Here is a 23,015-nt window from a genome sequence, read left to right as displayed (position 1 = left end):
TAATAGTTCCAAATAAAACAGCTGTATATCATAACTTCAGTGCCATGATTTAGGCCATCTGCCCATCCAATTACTAGAGTCAGGGAAATGGGCATGCCTGGATCGATTTCCACTGCTAGACCTGAGTGTTCAGGGTGGAGTGGGGAAGTGAAGCCAGGAGGGTGTAGATTAATGTAGCTACCTGGATTCCTGGAGAAAGACAGATAGCTCGCACCTAGAGTTGCTGTATATAGAAAATGAAAATATAGAATTCTCACTTAAAATGGAATATTAAACATGGAAGAAATTCTTAGAATCAGGGAGGTCCCATGATAATATTTGGGACATACTTATAGACAACAAATTGTTGTCTATATGACATTTGAATTAAACAGAGAATACAGTATTTTGTCTGACAACCCTGCCCACACCCAAACATTTCAGTGATTCAAAAATGATTGGAATAGGGCTGAGCAAGCAAAAGTGATGAGTCCACTACTATAGTAATGAAGAACTGAATGTCAGCAGACATTACTGGGCCAAAAGAGTGTAGAAGTGTTCAGTAGGCAAGCAGATTACAATAAGAGAAATGAAACATAAAATGCGTGAATGCAAAAGAAAAATAAAAGAGACCAATGGAAGACTGTTACTAGGGAATGTGGTGTTCCCAGTGTCAACCACAAATTGGCATTTACCCAGAGCATTGCCAACAACTGAATCACAAAGGCATTTTCCATCTGCATCTTTGGAGACTGAACCCCATGCTGCTGTAGCTGTTGACCTTCACCAACCCCTGATGGAATTCAGCATGGAGTGAGGCACTTTCTGCTCCAGGGAATCTGGTGGGACAGGTCTTTAGATAGTTGGTTGTTTTTAGGAACATTTTATGATTTCAATCCTTGTATCTCTTCATATCTAGTTCAGTTCAGTCACACAGTCGTGTCCGACTATTTGCAACCCCGTGGGATGTAGCACACCAGGCCTCCCTGTCCATCACCAACTCCCAGAGTTTGCTCAAACTCATGTCCATAGCGTTGGTGATACCATCCAACCATCTCATCCTCTGTCATCCCCTTCTCCTCCTGCCTTCAATCTTTCCTAGCATTAGGGTCTTTTCCAATGAGTCAGTTGTTTGTATCAGGTGGCCAAAGTATTGGAGTTTCAGCCTCTGCATCAGTCCTTCCAAAGAAGCACTAAATCCCTTCATGGTGACATCAGATCCTCATGACTAACAAAAAACCTTTTGTAAAATGACTGCTTCATGGTACTCTCCCTTCACCAAAACCTTGTATATTGACTTTCCCCCACTGCTATCTGAGATGCTGCCTCCCGGACTGCAGTCCTCATTTTGCCACAAATGAAACTTAACTCACAGCTCTCAATTTGTACATCTTTTTTGAGGTTCTTGTTTCATAGTGAAAGAATTCAGAGGCAGAGTGGTAAGTAAGAAGTGGATTTACCTAGAGAGAACAGGGCTTTCCTTGTGACTCAGCTGGTAAAGAATCTGCCTGCAATGCGGGAGACCTGGGTTCGATTCCTGGGTTGGGAAGATCCCCTGGAGAATGGATAGGCTATGCACTCCAGTATTCTGGCCTTGAGAATTCCATGGACTGTATAGTCTATGGGATTGCATAGAGTCGGACATGATTGAGCGACTTTCACTTTCAGGCTGAGTGTTGACCATCTCAGAAGGTGAGAGAAAGATCCCCAAAATATGACATGGTTAGTTTTTATGGGTTGGGTAATTTTATAGACTAATGAGTGGAAGGATTATTCCAGTTATTTGGGGGAAGAAGCAGGGATTTCCAAGAATTGGGCAACTGCCCACTTTTGGCCTTTTATGGTTAGCTTCTTGATAAAAGTGAAAGAGGAGAGGGAAAAAGTTGGCTTAAAACTCAACATTCAGAAAACTACAATCATGACATCTGGTCCCATCACTTCATGGCAAATAGATGGGGAAACAATGGAAATAGTGACAGATTTTATTGTTTTGGTCTCCAAAATCACTGCAGATGGTGACTGTAGTCATGAAATTAAGAGACGCTTGCTCCTTGAAAGAAAAGCTATGACCAACCTAGACAGCATTATTAAAAAGCAGAGACATTACTTTGCCAACAAAGGTCCATCTAGTCAAAGCTATGGTTTTTCCAGTCATCATGTATGGATTTGAGAGCTGGAACATAAAGAAAGCTAACGCTGAAGAATTGATGTTTTTGAACTGTGGTGTTGGAGAAGACTCGCAAGAGTCCCTTGTACTGCAAGGAGATCCAACAAGTCCATCCTAAAGGAAATCAGTCCTGAATATTCATTGGAAGGACTGATGCTAAAGCTGAAACTCCAATACTTAGGCCACCTGATATGAAGAACTGACTCATTGGAAAAGACTCTGATGATGGGAAAGATTGAAGGCAGGAGGAGAAGGGGATGATGACAGAGGATGAGATGGCATCACCGACTCGATGGACATGAGTTTGAGTAGGCCCTGGGAGTTGGTGATGGACAGGGAGGCCTGGCATGCTGCAGTCCATTTGGTCACAAGAGTAGGACATGACTGAGTGATTGAACTGAACTGATGATTAGCTTCAGAACTGTCATGGCACTGGTGGGTGTGTCATTTGGCATACTCATGTATTACAATGAACACATAATGAGGCTCAAGGTCTACTGGAAGTGAGTAATCTGCCATCTTGGATGTAATTGGTTCTAATCAGTTTCTGCCATATCCTGCAGCTGTGTCCTTTTTTTTAAAGGTTGTACCCTGACCCCTTCTCTCCTAATTCACTGTGAAGAGGAGGACTTGAAAAGGAGGATTCAGCGATGTGAGTTGCCTATGCAACTTCCATTTTCCCCTCTTCTTTTATTTCAAGGCCTTCTGCTTTCATCTTTTTAAAATAGAATCTCAGTACTATTCATGAACCCATACTTTTCCTAAACATATACTTCAGAGGAGGTCAGCTTCAGTTGCAAAAGTTGATTTCTGATTGGAATAAGACATGTGTGGGTTTGTTCTTATCTTTGAATAATTTTTACGTGGCCCTGTGATTCAATGCCAACCACTGAAACATGTAGTTAAACGTACCAGAGGGCCTCTAAGAAAGATTTTTGCCTACTTTTAAGAAAGACATGCAAAAAGATAGAATTTGTGATACCTGGTTGTGATGGGGAATTGGTGCAGCCATTCTGAAAGCTAATCTGAAGATAAGTCCTATATATCAACATGGCAGGATATGAAAAGATGAAAAGAACTATGTACTTGATAAACTGATGAACTGAGTAGTCCAGGAATCACCCTACCTCTGATGCAAATTAATATATTTCCTGATTACTTGGGACACTTTAAAGCTGTCTTTATTTGCAGCTAAAAACATTCTAACTGACATATACACGTATACAGGATTTTCTGTGTATTGGACATTGAGATAGCTTTTCTATTTTGTTTGTTTGCCAATGATCACAAACTCAAATCATTAAAACATTTTTTTTTCCTACTTAAAAGGTAAGTTTTCTATTTAAAAAATACCATATGCTATCGTTTAAAGTAGTCAGTGAAAAAAAAAGCAAACATGTATTTTAGAATTAGAACTTTAGGGAAAAGAAATCATGGAAACTAATATTCATTCAATGGTAATGTCTTTTTTTTTTTTTTTAAAGCAGCAGTTACTTAATGAAACTTCAGAACTGACATCATAAATTGGCCTGAATATACTTCTTTGAACTATCATTATGGAATTTCCCAGTTGGTGAAGGGTTCAGCTGCTTTTCACAGAATCCTTTTATATCTTGGTAGAATGGTGTCCGCATACATGTGGAGATGCTGTTACTCTATCTTTTTAGAATCATAACAATAGGTGCTCGGTCACTCAATCATGTCCAACTCTTTGCAACCCTATGGACTGTAGCCTGCCAGACTCGTCTGTTCATGGGATTTCCCAGGCAAGAATATCGGAATGGGTTGTCATGCCCTCGTCCAGGGGATCTTCTGGACCCAGAGATAGAACCTCAGTCTCCTGCAGGCAGATTCTTTACCTCTGAGCTACCACGGAAGCCCAATAACAGCATAAATTTATTTAAATTATGTCAGTGGAAGAATCACTATTGGATGATACAAACAGGTCAACACAATAACTTAACTCCTCTCTGCTTCTGACCTTAACAGATGACATGTGTTGGATTTTGCACCTCTTTTTAGCTCTCATCTTAGGTTCTCTACCTATAGTTGGAAAATCTAGCTGTGACATTCCAGTCACTTCATTTTCACAGCAGGAGTCTGTTCATGGAGAATGCTAAATTTCTCCTTATAGATGTAGTCTGTGTTTATTGTTACTGCCAAACATTTTCTTCCTCATTTTCTGAAGTGGAGGCACCACAGAGAAATCTGCTGTGAGACATTTTGGTAAAGTGAATCTTACTTTATCACTCACTTATTAACATGACATTAACTTGCTTTCCCAAAAGGAGTAGGAGAGCAGGGGGTAGGGGGAATATACAGAATAAAATTAAACAGTGTCAATGTCATATCTATTAAGACTTGATTTAGTGACATATAAAAGGAAACCCACATATGGCCTATGCACAATGGAAGTGCTATCTCCCTTACACTTTGTATAACAAAGTCTGATGTTAGGCAGCCCAGGACTAGAATGCCAGCTCCATAAAAACTTGCGGTATCCGATCCCTTCTCAAACCAAGTCCATGCCTTGAATCCAAGGTTATCTCCAAGAATTTCTGTATCATGTTCATGGGCCAGGCAGCTGGAAGGATTACTAAGTAAAGGACCAAAGGTGCTCACCTACTAAGATGAATCCTTCCTTTGAGGAGCTTGTATAGAAGCCTCTCATATGAACCATGTCAAGCCATTGAGGTGTAAGCAGTACTTTGGTTTATATCTCATTGACTTATCCTAAATCCGGTGTGGTCCTTAGTCACAAGGAAGTCTGCTAGTGACTTTTAGCTGGCTTTATTGCTACCTCACTTAGAATTGCCATTCTTCCTCAGGCATAAGGTATAGCTGTAGGGTAGATGATTCTATCATATTCTCTATCATAGTGTGATTAAGACTGTATTCCAACCCTGAAGATTCAGAATTTGATCAAAACTTGTACCTTTCAAGTTTTAACTTTTCCCCCTGTCATTTTTCACATCACAAGATTTTTTTCCAGAATGGGAAGTGATTTCACCAATCTACACTTAGATTTCCTATCAATATAAGTAAGCATGTAAATATGCCATGTTCCATCCTGAAAATGTCTTAAGCCCAAATGTTATAATCCACAAAGCAGATTTTATTCTATTTTACCTATTTGGTGAATTCAAAATTCTGATTTAACACTAAAGATAACTGTATTTGTTATGATTTTGTCATGTTTGCCCCCTAACACTTCATATTTTCCATAAAAATAAGCTTTTATAATAAAATCTTTTTTTTCATGAAAGTTGATTTACAGCAAGTCAGAAGCTGCAGGGGTACAAAAAAGGATATAATCAAAGTGTTTCAAAAATATTAAATTCTTATCAGAGCTTTCAAGCTAAGTTTCAAAACTTACATTTTACAAAAAGTTTGAAAAATAGAAAACTCACTCAAGTGCTAAGGGGATTGCCTTTGATATTTCTGTGAAGCTTGAAAAGGTACTCTAAGGAGTAGTTTTTGTAATGAAGTGTGGGAAATAGTGGTAGCACACTATAGCTATTTCAGGGCCTTAATTATTGATGGCTATATCAACATGAGTTTGAGTAAACTCCTGGAGTTGGCGATGGACAGGGAGGCCTGGCATGCTGCAGTCCATGGGGTCGCAAATAGTCAGACATGACTGAGCGACTGAACTGAACTGGTATCTTAAGAGTCTCTGTTTTTCTGCTAATTCTGTTATCACATCAGTCACTTTTGCTATTCAGCTCAGCCACAGTCCTTCAAATCACCTTAAATTCACTTACTTAAGCAGGATGCCAACAGGGTATCATGAGAGATCCAGAGTTTGCAAGACCCAACACAGAATGTCACTATAGTTTCACTTCTTACACTTGCCTATTGACATCTCTGTGATTCTTCAGTCCCTAAAGCAGAAAACAGATCTGATAGGGAGTGTTTGGACATGATTAGCATCATATATGTATGTGTTTGTGTGTTTGTTGATTAGTCGTGTCTGACTCTTTGATATGCCGTGGACTTTAGCCTGCCAGGCTCCTCTGTCCATGGAATTCTCTAGGCAAGAATACTGGAGTGGGTTGCCTTTCCCTTCTCCAAGGGATCTTCCCAACCCAATGACTGAACCCAAGTCTTCCATGTTGCAGGCAGATTCTTTACCATCTGAGCTACCAGGGAAGCCTGATTAGCATCATATTCACCTTTAATTGTTCTTATTCCTGTATTTATGGGGGCACAAAGAGAATGTCAGAATTAGACATTTAGGTATTAGACATTTCAGTTCAGTTCAGTTCAGTTCAGTCGCTCAGTCGTGTCCGACTCTCCGCGACCCCATGAATCACAGCACGCCAGGCCTCCCTGTCCATCACCAACTCCCGGAGTACACTCAAACTCATGTCCACAGAGTCGGTGATGCCATCCAGCCATCTCATTCTCCGTCGTCCCCTTCTCCTCCCGCCCCCAACCTTTCCCAGCATCAGAGTCTTTTCCAGTGAGTCAACTCGTCCCATGAGGTGGCCAAAGTATTGCAGTTTCAGCCTTAGCATCAGTCCCTCCAATGAACATCCAGGATCGATCTCCTTTAGAATGGACTGGTTGGATCTCCTTGCAGTATAAGGGACTCTCAAGAGTCTTCTCCAACACCACAGCTCAAAAGCATCGATTCTTCGGTGATCAGCCTTCTTCACAGTACAACTCTCACATCCGTACATGACCACGGGAAAAACCATTGCCTTGACTAGACGGACCTTGGTTGGCAAAGTAATGTCTCTGCTTTTTAATATACTATCAAGGTTGGTCATAACTTTCCTTCCAAGGAGCAAGCGTCTTTTAATTTCATGGCATTTAGGTATCTAAAATTTTGTCAAAGGGTATGTCTGCTTTTTTTATATACTATATTTTTAAGCATTATATATTTAATTTTGGCTAGCTGGGTCTTCTTTGTTGCACATGGGCTTTCTCTAGTTTCAGTGAGAGTGGTTAGTTACTATTGGTTGTAGTGTACAAGCTTCTAATTGCAGTGGCTTCTCTTGTTGTGGAGCTCACACCCTAGAGTGCAGGTTCAGTAGTTATGGCACACAGGCTTAGTTGCCCCATGGCATGTGGGTCTTCCCACACCAGGAATCAAATCCATGTCCCCTGCATTGGCAAGTGGATTTTTAACTACTGGACCACCAGGGAAGTCTGTGTGTCCACTTTTAAACTCTGAAGCTTTATAAAAGTGTGAATTATTAACAATAGGTGCATTCTAATAATTCTCCAAGCCAGGCTTCAGCAATATGTGAACCGTGAACTTCCAGATGTTCAAGCAGGTTTTAGAAAAGGCAGAGGCACCAGAGATCAAATTGCCAACATCCGCTGGATCATGGAGAAAGCAAGAGAGTTCCAGAAAAACATCTATTTCTGCTTCATTGACTATGCCAAAGCCTTTGACTGTGTGGATCACAATAAACTGTGGAACATTCTGAAAGAGATGGGAATACCAGACCACCTGACCTGCCGCTTGAGAAACCTGTATGCAGGTCAGGAAGCAACAGTTAGAATTGGACATGGAACAATAGACTGGTTCCAAATAGGAAAAGGAGTACGTCAAGGTTGTATATTGTCACCTTGCTTATTTAACTTCTATGCAGAGTACATCATGAGGAACGCTGGGCTGGAAGAAGCACAAGCTGGAATCAAGATTGCTGGGAGAAATATCAATAACCTCAGATATGCAGATGACACCACCCTTATGGCAGAAAGTGAAGAGGAACTCAAAAGCCTCTTGATGAAAGTGAAAGAGGACAGTGAAAAGGTTGGCTTGAAGCTCAACATTCAGAAAACAAAGATCATGGCATCTGGTCCCATCACTTCATGGGAAATAGATGGGGAAACAGTGGAAACAGTGTCAGACTTTATTTTTTTGGGCTCCAAAATCACTGCAGATGCTGATTGCAGCCAGAAAATTAAAAGACACTTACTCCTTGGAAGGAAAGTTATGACCAGCCTAGATAGCATATTAAAAAGCAGAGACATTACTTTGCCAACCAAGGTCCATCTAGTCAAGGCTATGGTTTTTCCCGTGATCATGTATGGATGTGAGAGTTGGACTGTGAAGAAAGCTGATCGCCGAAGAATTGATGCTTTTGAACTGTGGTGTTGGAGAAGACTCTTGAGAGTCCCTTGGACTGCGAGGAGATCCAACCAGTCCATTCTAAAGGAGATCAATCCTGGATGTTCATTGGAGGGACTGATGCTAAAGCTGAAACTCCAATACTTTGGCCACCTCATGCGACGAGTTGACTCACTGGAAAGGAGTCTGATGCTGGGAGGGATTGGGGGTGGGAGGAAACAGGGACGGCAGAGAATGAGATGGCTGGATGGCATCGCCAACTTGATGGACATGAGTTTGAGTGAACTCCGGGGGTTGGTGATGGACAGGAAGGCCTGGCGTGCTGTGATTCATGGGGTCGCAAAGAGTCGGACACGACTGAGCGACTGAACTGAAAGCTGAACTGAATACCGTTATTGGGATTCCCAGGTGATACCAGTGGTAAAGAACCCGCCTGCCAATGCAGGAGACACAGGGGATGCAGGTTCGATCCCTGAGTTGGGACGATCCCCTGGAGAAGGAAATGGCAGCCCACTCCAGTTCTTGCCTGGAAGATACCATGGACAGAGGAGCCTGGTCGGCTACAGTCAATTGAGTTGCAAAGAGCTGGACACGATTGAAGTGCCTTAGTAGGCACACATGTACTTAATACTCAATATCCTTATTAGGTCTACTTAATGTGTAACCTATGGACACTTCCACAAGTTTAAGCTTATGGAATTGTTTATAACTACAGGACACAAATTCAGCTTCATTCTGAATATGAATCTGGTTCAACTGTGTAATTCCCAAAATTAACATGTAAAGAATTTTTAACTTTCTCAGGGTCTGCCAGACATGAGTACTCAATAAGTACCCATTGAGTGAAGATCAGTGCTATTTCTAAACTAACTCTTTCCAACTTGGTATTAGGCTTTTAATCTAATGAACAAGTTTGTCTCATTGGTGGTGGTTTAGTCAGCAAGTCGTGTCCGACCCTTGCAACCCTGTGGACTGTAACCTGCCAGGCGCTTCTGTCCATGGGATTTTCCAGGCAAGACTGAATTTCATCCTAATTTAAATTGGAAGTACGCATTCTAGATTCTCCTCTGCTTTATCTACTTCGTGTTCCACAAGAGATACTGTTACCCTTATTAGTTCTAAAGTTATCAGCATTTCATATTTTCCTTGACGAATTCCAGATTTTTTTCTTACCTTTATTTCAAAAGAAATATAAATGTTTTATTTTTGATATATAAAGTAAAATGTAGGAAGCTTTAACAAGTATAGAAATCTTCTTTTAACGGGAAATCATCATCGCCACCGTATCCATCATCATAGTAGTAGTAGCAGAACTATATGTTAAGCACTTATGGCTAAGTACTATATACACTATTTTTACTAACGTTAATCAGAACCACAGCAACTCTGCAAAGTAGGTATCATTATCCCATTTTACAAATGAGAAAACTGAGGCTCAGAGAGGTTAGTTTTAAGTAAAATCATACTGCTAGGATGTGACACTGCCAGGATTTGAAGCCAGGTATATCTGATCACTATATTGTAATGTAGACATACTAGGAAAAATTCATTATGAATGAAGATATTTCACAGCCTCAGAACAATTTGTAATTAATTTGGAGGTGTATAAATAAAATCACCAGAAGTTATTCCACTACTGTGTTGTTTTTTTTTAAGTGTTTGACATTTGCCCACTTTAGAAATCCCAGAAAAGAACATTGTACAGCCCAGGAGGAAATAGGGGCAGAAGTATTCTTGAATAAAATAAATGCAATGGTTGAAAGAAAAAGACTTCCTTCTTGAGTTCCTCTTGCAATGAAAAAAATAGATTCTCTTCTCTTACCAGAAAACCACCAATTTGAGGAGGGATGCAAAGGCCAAACCAAAGGTGTCTTACTTAGAGCAGGGTGAACTGTCCTTCTGAAATAGGTATTCAGCCTTCTTCATTCATGCATCAGACTTAATGACATGATGACATTACTGGGATATTTCCTTTGGAGACTGTCACTGACAGCTCTGCCATTTTTAGAACTGGGAGTTTGTGTATGAATTTCCTATTTGTACACTGGCTATCACAATCTTTCACATTCTCAAGTATCTGAAGAGACTGAGGTTGAATAGGAAAGTTGTTTGCAGGTGTAGTCTTCTGCTCTCAGTGTGGGTTTACAGCTCTTAAAGACAACTTTTGAGGAAAGCTTTCTGTTTGATGTGGATGGTGGTGAGAGTTATGTACATAGCGTGGAGCCAATGTGATTACCTTATGAGGAGAAAATTCCCAGCTAATGATCTAGCATTTGAGCTTGGGTCAAAGTGAGTTACAGTCTAGTTTTTGAACCTGAGTAGTCATATGCAGAGTCTCTATTCATAGGGGAGGGTGCTGCTGCTTCTCTATATTTTTTAAAAGTGGAAAGAGTAAGAGTGAGACCTGTACTTCTGCACTTCAATTCCCATGTGGCTAAGGCTTAGTCATCAATCTTCTTGACCAAGAGACACCACTTTCCCCCTCCCAACTTTACTAAAACCACAGAGGTGGAGAGGAAAATGTCTATTCATTAATGTCAGACACCAATTCAAATGGCTTACAGGCCTCAGTTCAATATTAAATAAGCCTTCATATAAAACATGAGTCAGAATTGGTTCTGTCAAACTTGTTTTTAGATATGTGGCTATTTTAGTCATCAAAGAAGTATGTAAAATAAAATCTTTTCCAGGTTTTATACATTTGAAATTGGAATGAGGATTCTTTCAGTTCTATATTAGCAGTTTTCATTAATATCTTTTTTAGTATTTCAGGAATATATTTTATTTTTTTAATGCACCAAAGCATTTTCTTCACCAAAACTATGATAATCGAAATCTGAGACATTAGAACCTAAAAATCCATCTCTTACTCTTTCTCTCCAGGTAGGTAGGTAAGTAGATAGAAAGATATTCTAGAGACATGTATGTGTATTTCACTCTGTGTGTGTCTATGTCTATCTATTTGGAAAGTAAAAGAATTAAATTCCTTTCACAGCATAAAATAAAATTTTTATAGTTCTATTTTTCTTATAGTTAATTTTGTGACTGATTTTTTACCTTAAGTATCTCACAGATTCAGATATATACCTATCAAAGCAGCCTGCTATCCAGATGAAGGCCAGTAAAATGTGGAAGACCTGTAGTGTCTGCCTAGCAGCATTTACTAGGAAACCATACTTATAAAAAATAATGTATGGTGACTGATCATCATACCATGAAATGCTGTTGTGTTGCCATGCTACAATTTTATTTTTAAGCTGAGGCTATTGGAAAAAGAAGCAATTTGGACTTATGTGATACAAATTCCGTAGTCCATGATGAAAGTAACTTAAGCCAACCACTGTAAACTTATCAATCTGTGACTTTGAAATTAATAGCCTCCATTTATTTAATAATTGCTTAGCCCGCACATGTTCTATACCCCCACTTCCTCTGCTCTGCACCAAGGACAGAGCTGGAGGAAGTCCTCTGTTCCTCCTGCAACCGTCCGTCTGGCCGGTGGCACTGCTTTCTGTGCAGGAATACTATTTTGCCCTGTGTTGTTCCGTGTTGAGTTTGCAGGACATCTGTCTGATCATGTGTGCATGTGAACATTATTGAAGGCATAAACTGACAAGCAGCATCTTGGTGACTGTGGATGATAATGATAGGCTCCCCAAGAACATCCTTTTTTTTTTTTTGTAAGAAGACCTTAGAAGGCCCATTGGGAGAACTGAAATGCCTGGATTCCTTTTGTTTCTTAATAGAGTCGGATCTGGAAGGCCTTGATGATCTAGGTACTGTTTACAGCAGCATTGACCAGCAGCTGAATGAAACCATGAGGCGCCGCAGACACGCAGGAGAAAATGATTACAACATCGAGGTACTGCTGGGAGTGGATGACTCTGTGGTCCGTTTCCATGGCAAAGAGCACGTCCAAAACTACCTCCTCACCCTGATGAACATTGTGAGTAGTGACTCCCTTTCTGAGGCTTTTTGATCTTTTGATTCACTTCTCCTGTTTTGCTCTGGTCTTTTGGAAACCTCTATGAGGTCTTCCGTGACTACACCCCACATCAAAATGTGTACATAACTGCATTCATTTCAAATATTGATCTACAGATTTAACATACAAGATGCAAAACTAAAGGAAACATGAAGTGAAATTTTCTTTTGCATTATCAACTATTGATCCATTGTCATCAAAGAGAAATCTTAAATTTAAAAAGTTCTAATGGGCTGGAATTATAACATCAATTATGGTTTTTCACTTGGTGCTGGGGATAATCAGAACTCTCAGGACTGTCCTCCTGACTTGATATGGACCACGAAGAATGAGATGTATCTTTCCAGCATCATTTTGCATGCCAGGATGATGAGGAATTATTGAGGTCTAATAACTCTGTGTGCATGCTTGCTTTTAGAGCTTTTGGATAGAGTGCTTTTCACCATTATGCAGTTGAATGTAATATACATACAAAGCACAAGCAACTCTTGGCACAGTGCTGCCCTGCAATTATAAAGGACTCTAAATTTGTTCTCTGTTTCTTCCTTATGAGCCTTAATCTTATCCAGAAGAAATTTAGCTAGTATCCCCAAACTGATGTCCTTTTCTCCCAGGTGAACTGGCACAGAGCAGTTGAGGAGAAATAATACATAAGTTACCTACTTCTAAAGATAACTAAGATAGTAGTTTGCTCTGTTTTGTATGTTTTATCTCCTAGAATGATAAAATACCATATTATTTTGGCAAATGTATTACCTAAGCCTAGTCTCTCTTTCAGCTTTTGACTTTTAGTGTGATTTCTTTGGGTATCTTATCTTTTTTCCATGCTTAAGATTAGATTTCCAACAATTTTTAATTTTATTAATCATGGTTTTATTTATTCTACTATTTAAGCCAATATGTTAAACATATATTCTGTTCATTAGATGCCAATGTATAAAATTCTACATATACCATGTTTCTGTGAAATGCAAAATAGTGTAGAAACTCAGACACATGTTTATTTGTTCATTGGCACAGATCCCAGTTATGAAGACTGCTTAGCATGCAGAAAACAAATTCCCCTGGAGAGGCTACTTTTATTAATACTTGCATCATTCATTGTGCCCCTGGACCACTTCTACACTAGGGAGGCAGACAGTCAGGATAGACTTGTTAGGAGGGCTCTTGGAGTAATGCAGCAGAGATTTGGTACAGTTTTTGTCCCCACAGTACTTATAATTTAGTCAAGGGTAAAAGTGATGCAAAAAAACGCAAAGGTTGAGCAACAAAAGGCATTCTATTATTAAGACATATCAGTAGGCACTGTATTATAAGTTCTGTAAGACTTTACAGGGAGCAGCTGTGAAGTGATGAGATTATTAAATTGGAACTTAGGAGGCAGAGGTTTTAGTTCTAGCTATGTTCCTGCTTGACTTTGTGACCTTAGATAATCATGTCCCTTCCTGGGATTTAGTTTCTGTATTTATAAAATTAAAAGATTGGACAAGATGTTCAATAATCCTCTAATCCATCAGGAAGCTTCAGGTTAAAGTAGGTCTGTAGGGATTTGTTTCCTGGATTTAAAAAAAAAATTGTTGTTTTTTTTTTCCAAAGGGCACATGGGATTGTCAATGTTTTCTAGACAGACTCTGTTGACAGGAAAGTAGAAATGGCTATAGTATATTCACCAGACAGTAAGCTGAGGTGTCAAGGAATACACAAGAGTGCTGCATTTTTTGGTTTTATAACCGTTGCAAAAGATGTTTTGTTTTTCAGACCATTAAAAAATTTAGGTAATAGGCTGAGTCTCTATCTCTAGAAATTATTCTAAAGCTAATCGAGCATCAGAGAATGGAACTGAAAGAGAGAACATAATTTTTGAAACTGAAGTTCATTGCATCTGAAGTAATTACTATATGTAGAGGTTTTTAGGTTTTTAATTAGGTTTAATTTAGGTTTTTAATAAGAACAATCCCCCCTCCCTTTCCAAGTTCAGAATCGACTAAGTGATAGGCATAGTGAAAAGACAGATGAAGAATAAATAGTTTTACTATTGATAAGTGCTGAATTGCATATCATTTAAATGTATAGCCACAAATATTTTTCTTATTCTCAATTAGCTGAGAGCACTTTGTCCCAGCGCCTGCCGCCCAGGAACTTTTGGCAGTGTTGGGTCGGGAAGATCCCCTGGAGGAGGGCATGGAGAATTCTTGCCTGGTGAATCCCATGGACAGAGGAGCCTGGCGGGCTACAGTCCATAGGGGTCACAAAGAGTTGGAGACAACTGAAACGATTTAGCATGCACCAAGACATTTTTGGTTGTCGTAACTGGGAAAGGAAGCTACTGCCACTAGTGAGAGATACCAGGGATGCTGCTAAACAGCTACAACATAAAGGGCAGCTCTACACAATAGAGAAATATGAGTTATCTGGTCTAAAATGTCAACAGCGCCAAGGTTTAGAAAACTTGTTATAAGTTAGACAATCTTCCTCACAACCTTCTATCCCCAACCCTCAATTAAATCAAAGGTTTAATAGAAAACCTTTAATTTCAGGTTTTCAATTAAACTTGAAACTCAGTAATTTCAGATTTCCTTTGTAGGACTGGTAGAGAGCTGTAAGCTTGAGAGACTGAAGACTGAATCTCTTCCTTTCCTCCCTACGCTCCCATTGCTCTGTTGCAGACCGTTAGATCTGTAACACTGAAATGAGAATGCCCTGTCTCAAATTGATGAATTAAACAAGAGTGGGAGAAATGAAAAAAAAAAACAATAATGATATTCCAATGAAACTATCTAGTGGAAATTTTAAGCAAAGGAAATAAGTTGCTTTTTGTTGTTGTTGTTGTTGTTTTCCATGACAAGTTTGGAATAATTAATAACTCCTATGCTAGCCTTGTTTTATGGCTTCCCATGGTTATCTTGGACTACAAGGAGATCCAACCAGTCCATTCTAAAGGAGATCAATCCTGGGTGTTCATTGGAAGGACTGATGCTAAAGCTGAAACTCCAATACTTTGGCCACCTCATGCGACGAGTTGACTCACTGGAAAAGACTCTGATGCTGGGAGGGATTGGGGGCGGGAGGAGATGGGGATGACAGAGAATGAGATGTCTGGATTGCATCACCAACTCGATGGACATGAATTTGAGTGAACTGCGGGAGTTGGTGATGGTCAGGGAGGCCTGGCGTGCTGTGATTCATGGGGTTGCAAAGAGTCGGACATGACTGAGCAACTGAACTGAACTGATGGTTATCTAAAATCATGGCTCTCCAAACTTGAGCCCTACCAAACATAGAGGCTTTCATTACATGTCACAGAGGTTCAGGCAGAAACTATAGAAGAAAACTGACAGCAAAAAGTCATATTTCCTTGCATTGATTTGGGGAGAAATGGGGGGTTTACCAAATGGCGCTAATGGTAAAGAACACACCTGCCAATGCAGGAGAGGCAAGAGACGCGGGTTCAATACCTGGGCAGGGAAGATCCCTTGGAGAAGGGCACAACAACTTGCTCTAGTTTACTTGCCTGGAGGATCCAATGGACAAAGGAGCCTGGAGGGCTACAGTCTATTGGGTTTCAAAGAGTCGAAAATGACTGAAGCGATTTAGCATGCATGCACGTGTCCCTGTGGTAGAGAAAAGATCAGTTTCCTTTAGTCTCGTTTGGCACCTTTATCTTAGTTAACTAGTCAGCAGATACAATCTTCCTTTAGTTTACCTGATAGTCAAATATAGTTTCCGTACCAAAACCAGGTGGTATTTAGCATGCCATTCCTGAACCAGGGGAGTACTGTTAGGTCCCAGTGATTTGCTTCATGGTTGTCTCTTTAATTTAAACTGAACACCTTTTCAAAGGAATGCTCATATTTATCTCATACTTTATTGTCTTGAAAAGAGTTCTTAAATTATTAAATGTTAAATATCTGTGTAATGATAGAATGGATAAGTGAACAAATGGGTGTAAATATAGAGGTATATTGTGAACAGACAGAAACTTTGGATTTGAAATAGGAGGATATAAATGACATGAAGGCTTTAATCAGTTTCAGTTCAGTTCAGTCACTCAGTCGTGTCTGTCTCTTTGCGACCCCATGAATCACAGCACGCCAGGCCTCCCTGACCATCACCAACTCCCGCAGTTCACTCAAACTCATGTCCATCGAGTCAGTGATGCCATCCAGCCATCTCATCCTCTGTTGTCCCCTTCTCCTCCTGCCCCCAATCCTTCCCAGCATCAGAGACTTTTCCAGTGAGTCAACTCGTCGCATGAAGTGGCCAAAGTATTGGAGTTTCAGCTTTAGCATCAGTCCTTCCAATGAACACCCAGGATTTGATCTCCTTTAGAATGGACTGGTTGGATCTCCTTGCAGTACAAGGGACTCTCAAGAGTCTTCTCCAGCACCACGGTTCAAAAGCATCAATTCTTTGGTGATCAGCTTTCTTCACATATAATAAAAGAAGGGTTTAGAAAGAAATTTAGCATTTAGTCATGTCAATATTTTTTCAAGTACATTTCTAAATGGAAAATTATTGTGCCTTTTTTTTTCCCTAGAGGAGACAGAGGCTTAAAATGTCAATAAAATTGAGGTAAATTTTTACAATTATTTGAAGTTAGTAAAACAATCTGAGATAATGATAATACAGTGATGGCAATCATTAAAAGAAGACAAGGAAGGGGCTTCCCTGGCAGCCCAGTGGTGAAGAGTCTGCATTTCCAATGCAGAGGAAGCAGATTCTATCCCTGGTTGGGGAACTAGGATCCCACATGCTGCATGGCCAAAAAATAAAAGACAGTGGCTAGCTTCTGTGTTGGTGAACACATCACAGTGCCGGGAGGGTGAGAGCCTGGAAAGAGATGGAAGCTCTGTACCTCTCCCCACAAACCTTGCCTTCTGCATCTCTTATATTTGTCTGTTCCTGAGTTGTATCAATCATTTAAAAATAAATATCCAGGAGGTACAAGACAATAATGGAAAGGCAAGATGGTCTTGAGTCTAAGCCTGCCCCTAGCACTATATGGTAGGAGACCTTGTACAAGTACTAACTTCTCAGTTTCCTCACTAGGAAAATGTGAATAGCGGTGGCTGTGCTCACAGAAAAATTCTAGAGAAGAAAGGAGAGTGTGAACATGGTACGTCTAGAACTGAGAATGAGCTTAGCAGATGGCCAGTTAACACTGGCTGTAAAGATCTCAAAGCTCTTCCCACAATTTGCTTTTCCACCTAAGTTCTACAAAGAGAAGCAGAAGGCTCATCATGTGATGTGAAGAAAGATGACATGTTTGCAAGTATCTGCTGTGAAACATTGACAGGCACAGGGCTTGCCCCAAAATAAAACAGCAATTTTGTGAGGGATTTAAACAAGGGTGGCACAGCCCCCACCCCCATTTGATGCCCCAGTTTTCCCAGAATCTCAGAGCAGAAAACATCAAAGGATTTGCTCAGGGTGATGTCTGGAGCCTAGGATGGAGCCCATTTCAGCACCCAATCTCATGAGCCTTTTGCCACCTATGAGCCAGGACCAGAATCTGGAGAGAAAGGGATGCAGACCTCACTGAGCTGATTTCATTGTCAGTATTAACTGGGAGTGGGGGGGAGGGACAGGCACAAAACCCTTCCTGGGACCATTTTCTCCAAAAATTAAGAGTATTGCATTTTACTGTGGGAGGTGCAGCAGAGTCTATTGTGTTCAGGGAACAGACAAAGACCAGTGACATCTTAAAGAGAAAAAGTCTACCCCAGTATTTAGGGCAGAAGAAAACCTTGGGGGAAAGCAACTGCCATGCTGTGAGAATACTCAAGCATCTCTGTGGTGTGGCTCATGTGATGAAAATCAGAGACTTCTGGCCAGAAGCCAGCATCACTGCCATACATACAGGAAATCTGCTTTCCAAGTGGCATCCTTTTAGCAGGTGGCGCTAGTGGTAAAGAACAAGCCTGCCAGTGCAGGAGGCACAAGAGACGCTTGTTCAGTCCCTGGGTGCGGAAGATCCCCCGGAGGAGGAAATGGCAATCCATTCTAGTATTCTTTCTGGGAAATCCCATGGACAGAGGAGCCTGGTTGGCTACAGTCTATGGGGTCCCAAAGAGTCGGACATGACTGAGCATGCATGCTCTAGACCCTAATCAAGACTTTAGGTGAATAGACCCAGCTGACATCTGACTTGGACTTCATGAGAAAAACCAAGCTGGGACCACCCAGCCAAGTTGTTCCCAAATTCCTGACTCATGGAAACTGTGAGAGAATAAACAGTTGTTTCTGCTTTAACAAAGTAGAAGGAAGAGAAGATAAGGTTATTGGGAGGTAGGAAGGTGAAACTTCAAGTTCTATTTAATTTTAATTCCAATTAATCATAGTTTAAGTATAACCAAGAAAAACATTTGAAACATAAGTCCAAGAGTAATGTTAAATAGCTTTGGTTTGTTTGCTATTTTAAATTAGATAGTTGCCACCTTTTTGACACAAATGTATTTCCTTTGTTTTCCTGCCTTATTGCCTAATGATAGCACGTGTGTGCTTAGTCGCGTCTGACTCTTTGTGACCCCATGAACTGCAGCCCCCTAGGTTCTTCTGTCCGTGGGGATTCTCCAGGCAAGAATACTGGAGTGGGTTGCCATGCCCTCCTCCAGGGGATCTTCCCAAACCAGGGATCAAACCCCTGTCTCCTGCATTGCAGGTGGATTCTTTACCATCTGAACCACCACGGAAGTCCAAGAATACTGGGTCTGTAGCCTGTCCATTCTCCAGGGGATCTTCCAAAACCAGGAATCGAACCAGGGTCTCCTGCATTGCAGGTAGATCCTTTACCAGCTGAGCTACCAGGGAAGTCCAATGATAGTGATGACTGTGCAAATGAGTATACTGAAGTTCTTCACGTGATTTGTCATGGGAATCTTGGGATTTGGACACTGGAAAGACAGCTCACTGAGTTAACACTTTCCTCTGGGGTCACAAGTGAACAGGCCTCAGGTGATTTTAATAAGATTCCTTAAGGAGAAACATGCCCTCCACCGATCCTCCAGCTTCTTTGCAAATGAGTCAATGAAGGTGAGAATCTCCATTGCCTTCCATCTACTTTTATTTTTAACTCATCCTCTTTCATAGAACTCGAAGTTTCTCCCAGACTCATCTATAAAGAATAAATAAACAGATATGACTATACTTTAAAACAACATGAGGAGCCATCAGAATAATTTAAATTGAGGGGCATTCTACACAATAACTGAGTAGTACTCTTCAAAACTATCAGAGTCTTGAAAGGAAAACTGAGGAACTGTCCCAGAGTTGGGAACACTAGGAAGATATGGCAACCAAATGTCATAGATTGGATCACAGAGCAGTAAAAAGGTGTTTGTGGAACAGCTGATAAAATTTTAAGTGAGTCTTTAGGCTAGTTAATTGTATCACATTAAAATTAATTTTCTTAATTTGCACTGTGTATTGTGGTTATGATGAATGTTAGCATTTGAAGAACTTGGGTCAGGGGTGTATGGAAATTCTTTTTCCTCTATTTCCAATCTTTTATGTAAGTCTGAAATTAATTCAGAATGAAGCTAATGAAAAAAGTAAATGCATTAAAAGAACGCCTGATCTGATGTTTGCTCCTGTTTCATTTATTGTGTTTTTAACTTTTAAAGGTTATAATATAAAATGCAATTTTTTGAGAGATTTCAAATATGGCTAGAGATGGGTTGTCAGAGAAAGTGATTTATGTGTTTTTGCTTAACCACAACAGGAAGAAAATATGCAATGAATATATGATACAATAATAAATAAAGTCAATATTAAAATATTAAAAACTCCTTACTCTTAAACATAAACTTTCATTAAAGCATAGCTGACATATAATAAAATATGCATTTTAAGTGTATAGTTTAATCCAGTTTAATTAAAAATGAATTTTTTGTTGTTTCAGCATTGTGTTCTTGCAGATACTTTCAGAGTTTAGAGCAAATAAATTGAAACTTGCTTATCCTTCCTTTTCTCAGTAAATGACTCTTTTAGGCATCCACTTATTCAAACCAGAAACCTTCTAGTATAATAGAGGTGTTTCCTCACTTATGGATATACTTTACTAGGGGAAATTAGATTTGTAAATTATTATGTATAAAATCATCTAGAAAGTGCTAATTGACTGAAAGCAAGTATTGATTCTGTGCTATGGGGGAAGAATACTAGGGTTGTCTTTGAACTAGAGATATGAAGAAGTATGCTTGAATGTTAGAAGTTAGATCTTTGAAGATGAACAACAGGGAATTCCAGTCAGAGAAGACAGTTGAATATTCAAAGTTCCAAATAGATGCACAGCATATATTTGAATTTGACTATATACAGGTTACATGAAGGAGATTAATGTAAAATAAGAAAATGAACTTAGATAGCAATTACAGGGAGAAGGCAATGGCAACCCAATCCAGTACTCTTGCCTGGAGAATCCCATGGGTGGAGGAGCCTGGTAGGCTGCAGTCCATGGGGTCGCAAAGAGTCGGACACGACTGAGCGACTTCACTTTCACTTTTCACTTTTATGCATTGGAGAAGGAAATGGCAACCCACTCCAGTGTTCTTGCTTGGAGAATCCCAGGGACAGGGGAGCCTGGTGGGCTGCTCTCTATGGGATTGCACAGAGTTGGACACGACTGAAGTGACTTAGCAGCAGCAGCAGCAATTATAGAACTTTCCGGAGAGGTTGCTCCTCTTTGTTTACTTCTATTTATAGTTTCTTAGCCAACAATGGATGGATATTTACTATGTTTAATACATTGGGAGAATATAAAGAAATTCTTTGTAGATTAAGACCAGGAAGCACAGATTTTGGTAAAGATGACAAAACGAAGACCACTCTTCTAAATGTTAGTTTGATTTGAAAGAAGTAGAAGCTGGTGCTATAGGATCATGCCATTTTTTGCTGCTGTTGTTCTGGAACTGATTCAATTCAGTTCAGTTCAGTCGCTCAATCGTGTCCAACTCTTTGCAACCCCATGAATCACAGCACGCCAGGCCTCCCTGACCGTCACCATCTCCCACAGTTCACTCAAATTCATGTCCATCGAGTTGGTGATGCAATTCAGCCATCTCATTCTCTGTCATCCCCGTCTCCTCCCACCCCCAATCCCTCCCAGCATCAGAGTCTTTTCCAGTGAGTCAACTCGTCGCCTGAGGTGGCCAAAGTATTGGAGTTTCAGCTTTAGCATCAGTCCTTCCAATGAACACCCAGGATTGATCTCCTTTAGAATGGACTGGTTGGATCTCCTTGCAGTCCGAAGGACTCTCAAGAGTCTTCTCCAGCACCACAGTTCAAAGGCATCAATCTGGAACTGATTAACTTTTACCAAATTATTAAGTGACAGTCAAAAGGACATAAAAGCCATATGTTCCATCGACTCTAATCATTTTAGAAGCTAGAATTTCTCTCAGCCACTGCAACACCTAACTAGTACTTATCATTTGTCTTGACTCTGGGAATCATTTTCTCTCTTTGCATATTCACTTTTACACATTTTGGTGATAAAGGTTGATGGCATTACTATCTTATTGTTATCCTTTCTTTGTCTCATGCAAAGCTTTCCTTTTTATTATGTATTAATATATCTATTTGTGGCAGGATAAAGAAAAGTTAAAGAAGTGTTAATATCCTAATATTGACTAAAATTAACCTACCTGATTTGCTTCAAAAAGCAACCCAGAAAGTAGATTCTGTGTTGGTTTTCACAATCATAATAAATTGGTATCAGAATTTGAAGTACACATATATTGGGACTAGTAAACAAAAATAGCACGTGAATATAAATTGTGTAAAAGTGAATCTATTCATTAAACATGTATTCAGCTATCAGTCCAATGATTCCTGCCCTTAAGAATCTTATGAAAATTCAGAAACTCAAGAATCATGGAATTTCCCATTTGGAAGTACCATAAGAAGCATATTATTATTATCTCTTCATTTTATAGATGAGGAAATAACAGCACATATATTCTGTACTATTTTGCTTACAGTAGTTATTGTTGGTCAGATGAAATTAAATGTATTGGCTTCAGAAAACCTCATCTTTCCACAATTTCCATTGTGTTCAGAACCAAGGCTAAGGGTAGAGGATATCATGGCAAATAAAATCCATCTTTGGTGCCTTTGTTCTTTGTTGTCTCCAAACTTTCTTCCTGTTGTTCCTTCCTCCCCCTTCATCTCCATTTCTCTTTTATGGTAATATTTCATTTATCAAGATCAGGGTCAACTGTCAGCTCCTGTGAACTTTTCACAAATCATCCCCTTCTTATTATAAAATGTGTGAATTCCTGGCAGTAGCTCTCTGATAGGTTGTTTGCTTCTTGAGTGCAGTTACTATGCATTTTTAAGCTTCATATTTACATCTAAAATAGTGTCAGGGCTTCCCTGGTGCTAGTGGTAAAGAACCTGCCTGCCAGTGCAGAAGACGTAAGAGTTGCAGGTTTAATCCTTAGGTCAGGAAGATCCCATGGAGCAGGACATGGGAACCCACTGCAGTATTCTTGCCTGAAGAATCCCATGGACAGAGGAGCCTGGGGGGCTACAGTCCACAGAGTCGCAAAGAGTCGGACACGACTGAGTGACTTAACACACACACATGCAAAACAATGTCAGCCACATAGTATACATCCAATAAAATTGTAACTGATTCAGTATTTTAGCAAATATTTTAATGCTGTGTACCAAGTATTTAGTTGGAAACACAGAAGATATTTCCTGTTCATATTCAGATTACAGATTGGTGGGGAAATCAAGCAAGCACATCAAAGGTTATGATAAGAGCTCTACAGAGAGCCAACAGTTTGCTT

The 23,015-nt window shown here is 40.0% G+C and overlaps 1 protein-coding gene across 1 annotated transcript in view; it reads left to right on the top strand.

Moving 5' to 3' along the window:
* The window catches only part of ADAMTS3 (ADAM metallopeptidase with thrombospondin type 1 motif 3), a 279,556-nt gene that overhangs the window by 198,281 nt on the left and 58,260 nt on the right, over positions 1-23,015 (top strand). The window contains exon 5 of the mRNA XM_055434158.2: positions 11,981-12,180. Coding sequence (XP_055290133.2) covers positions 11,981-12,180 — 200 coding nt within the window. The remainder of the gene's footprint in view (positions 1-11,980; positions 12,181-23,015) is intronic.

This window comes from Moschus berezovskii, chromosome 5, assembly GCF_049115385.1.
Source record: "Moschus berezovskii isolate FMDL1 chromosome 5, NW_MosBer_1.0, whole genome shotgun sequence".
NCBI lineage: Eukaryota > Metazoa > Chordata > Mammalia > Artiodactyla > Moschidae > Moschus > Moschus berezovskii.
The sequence above is the reverse complement of the archived record's forward strand: the minus strand, read 5'-3'. Positions and strand labels throughout refer to the sequence as shown.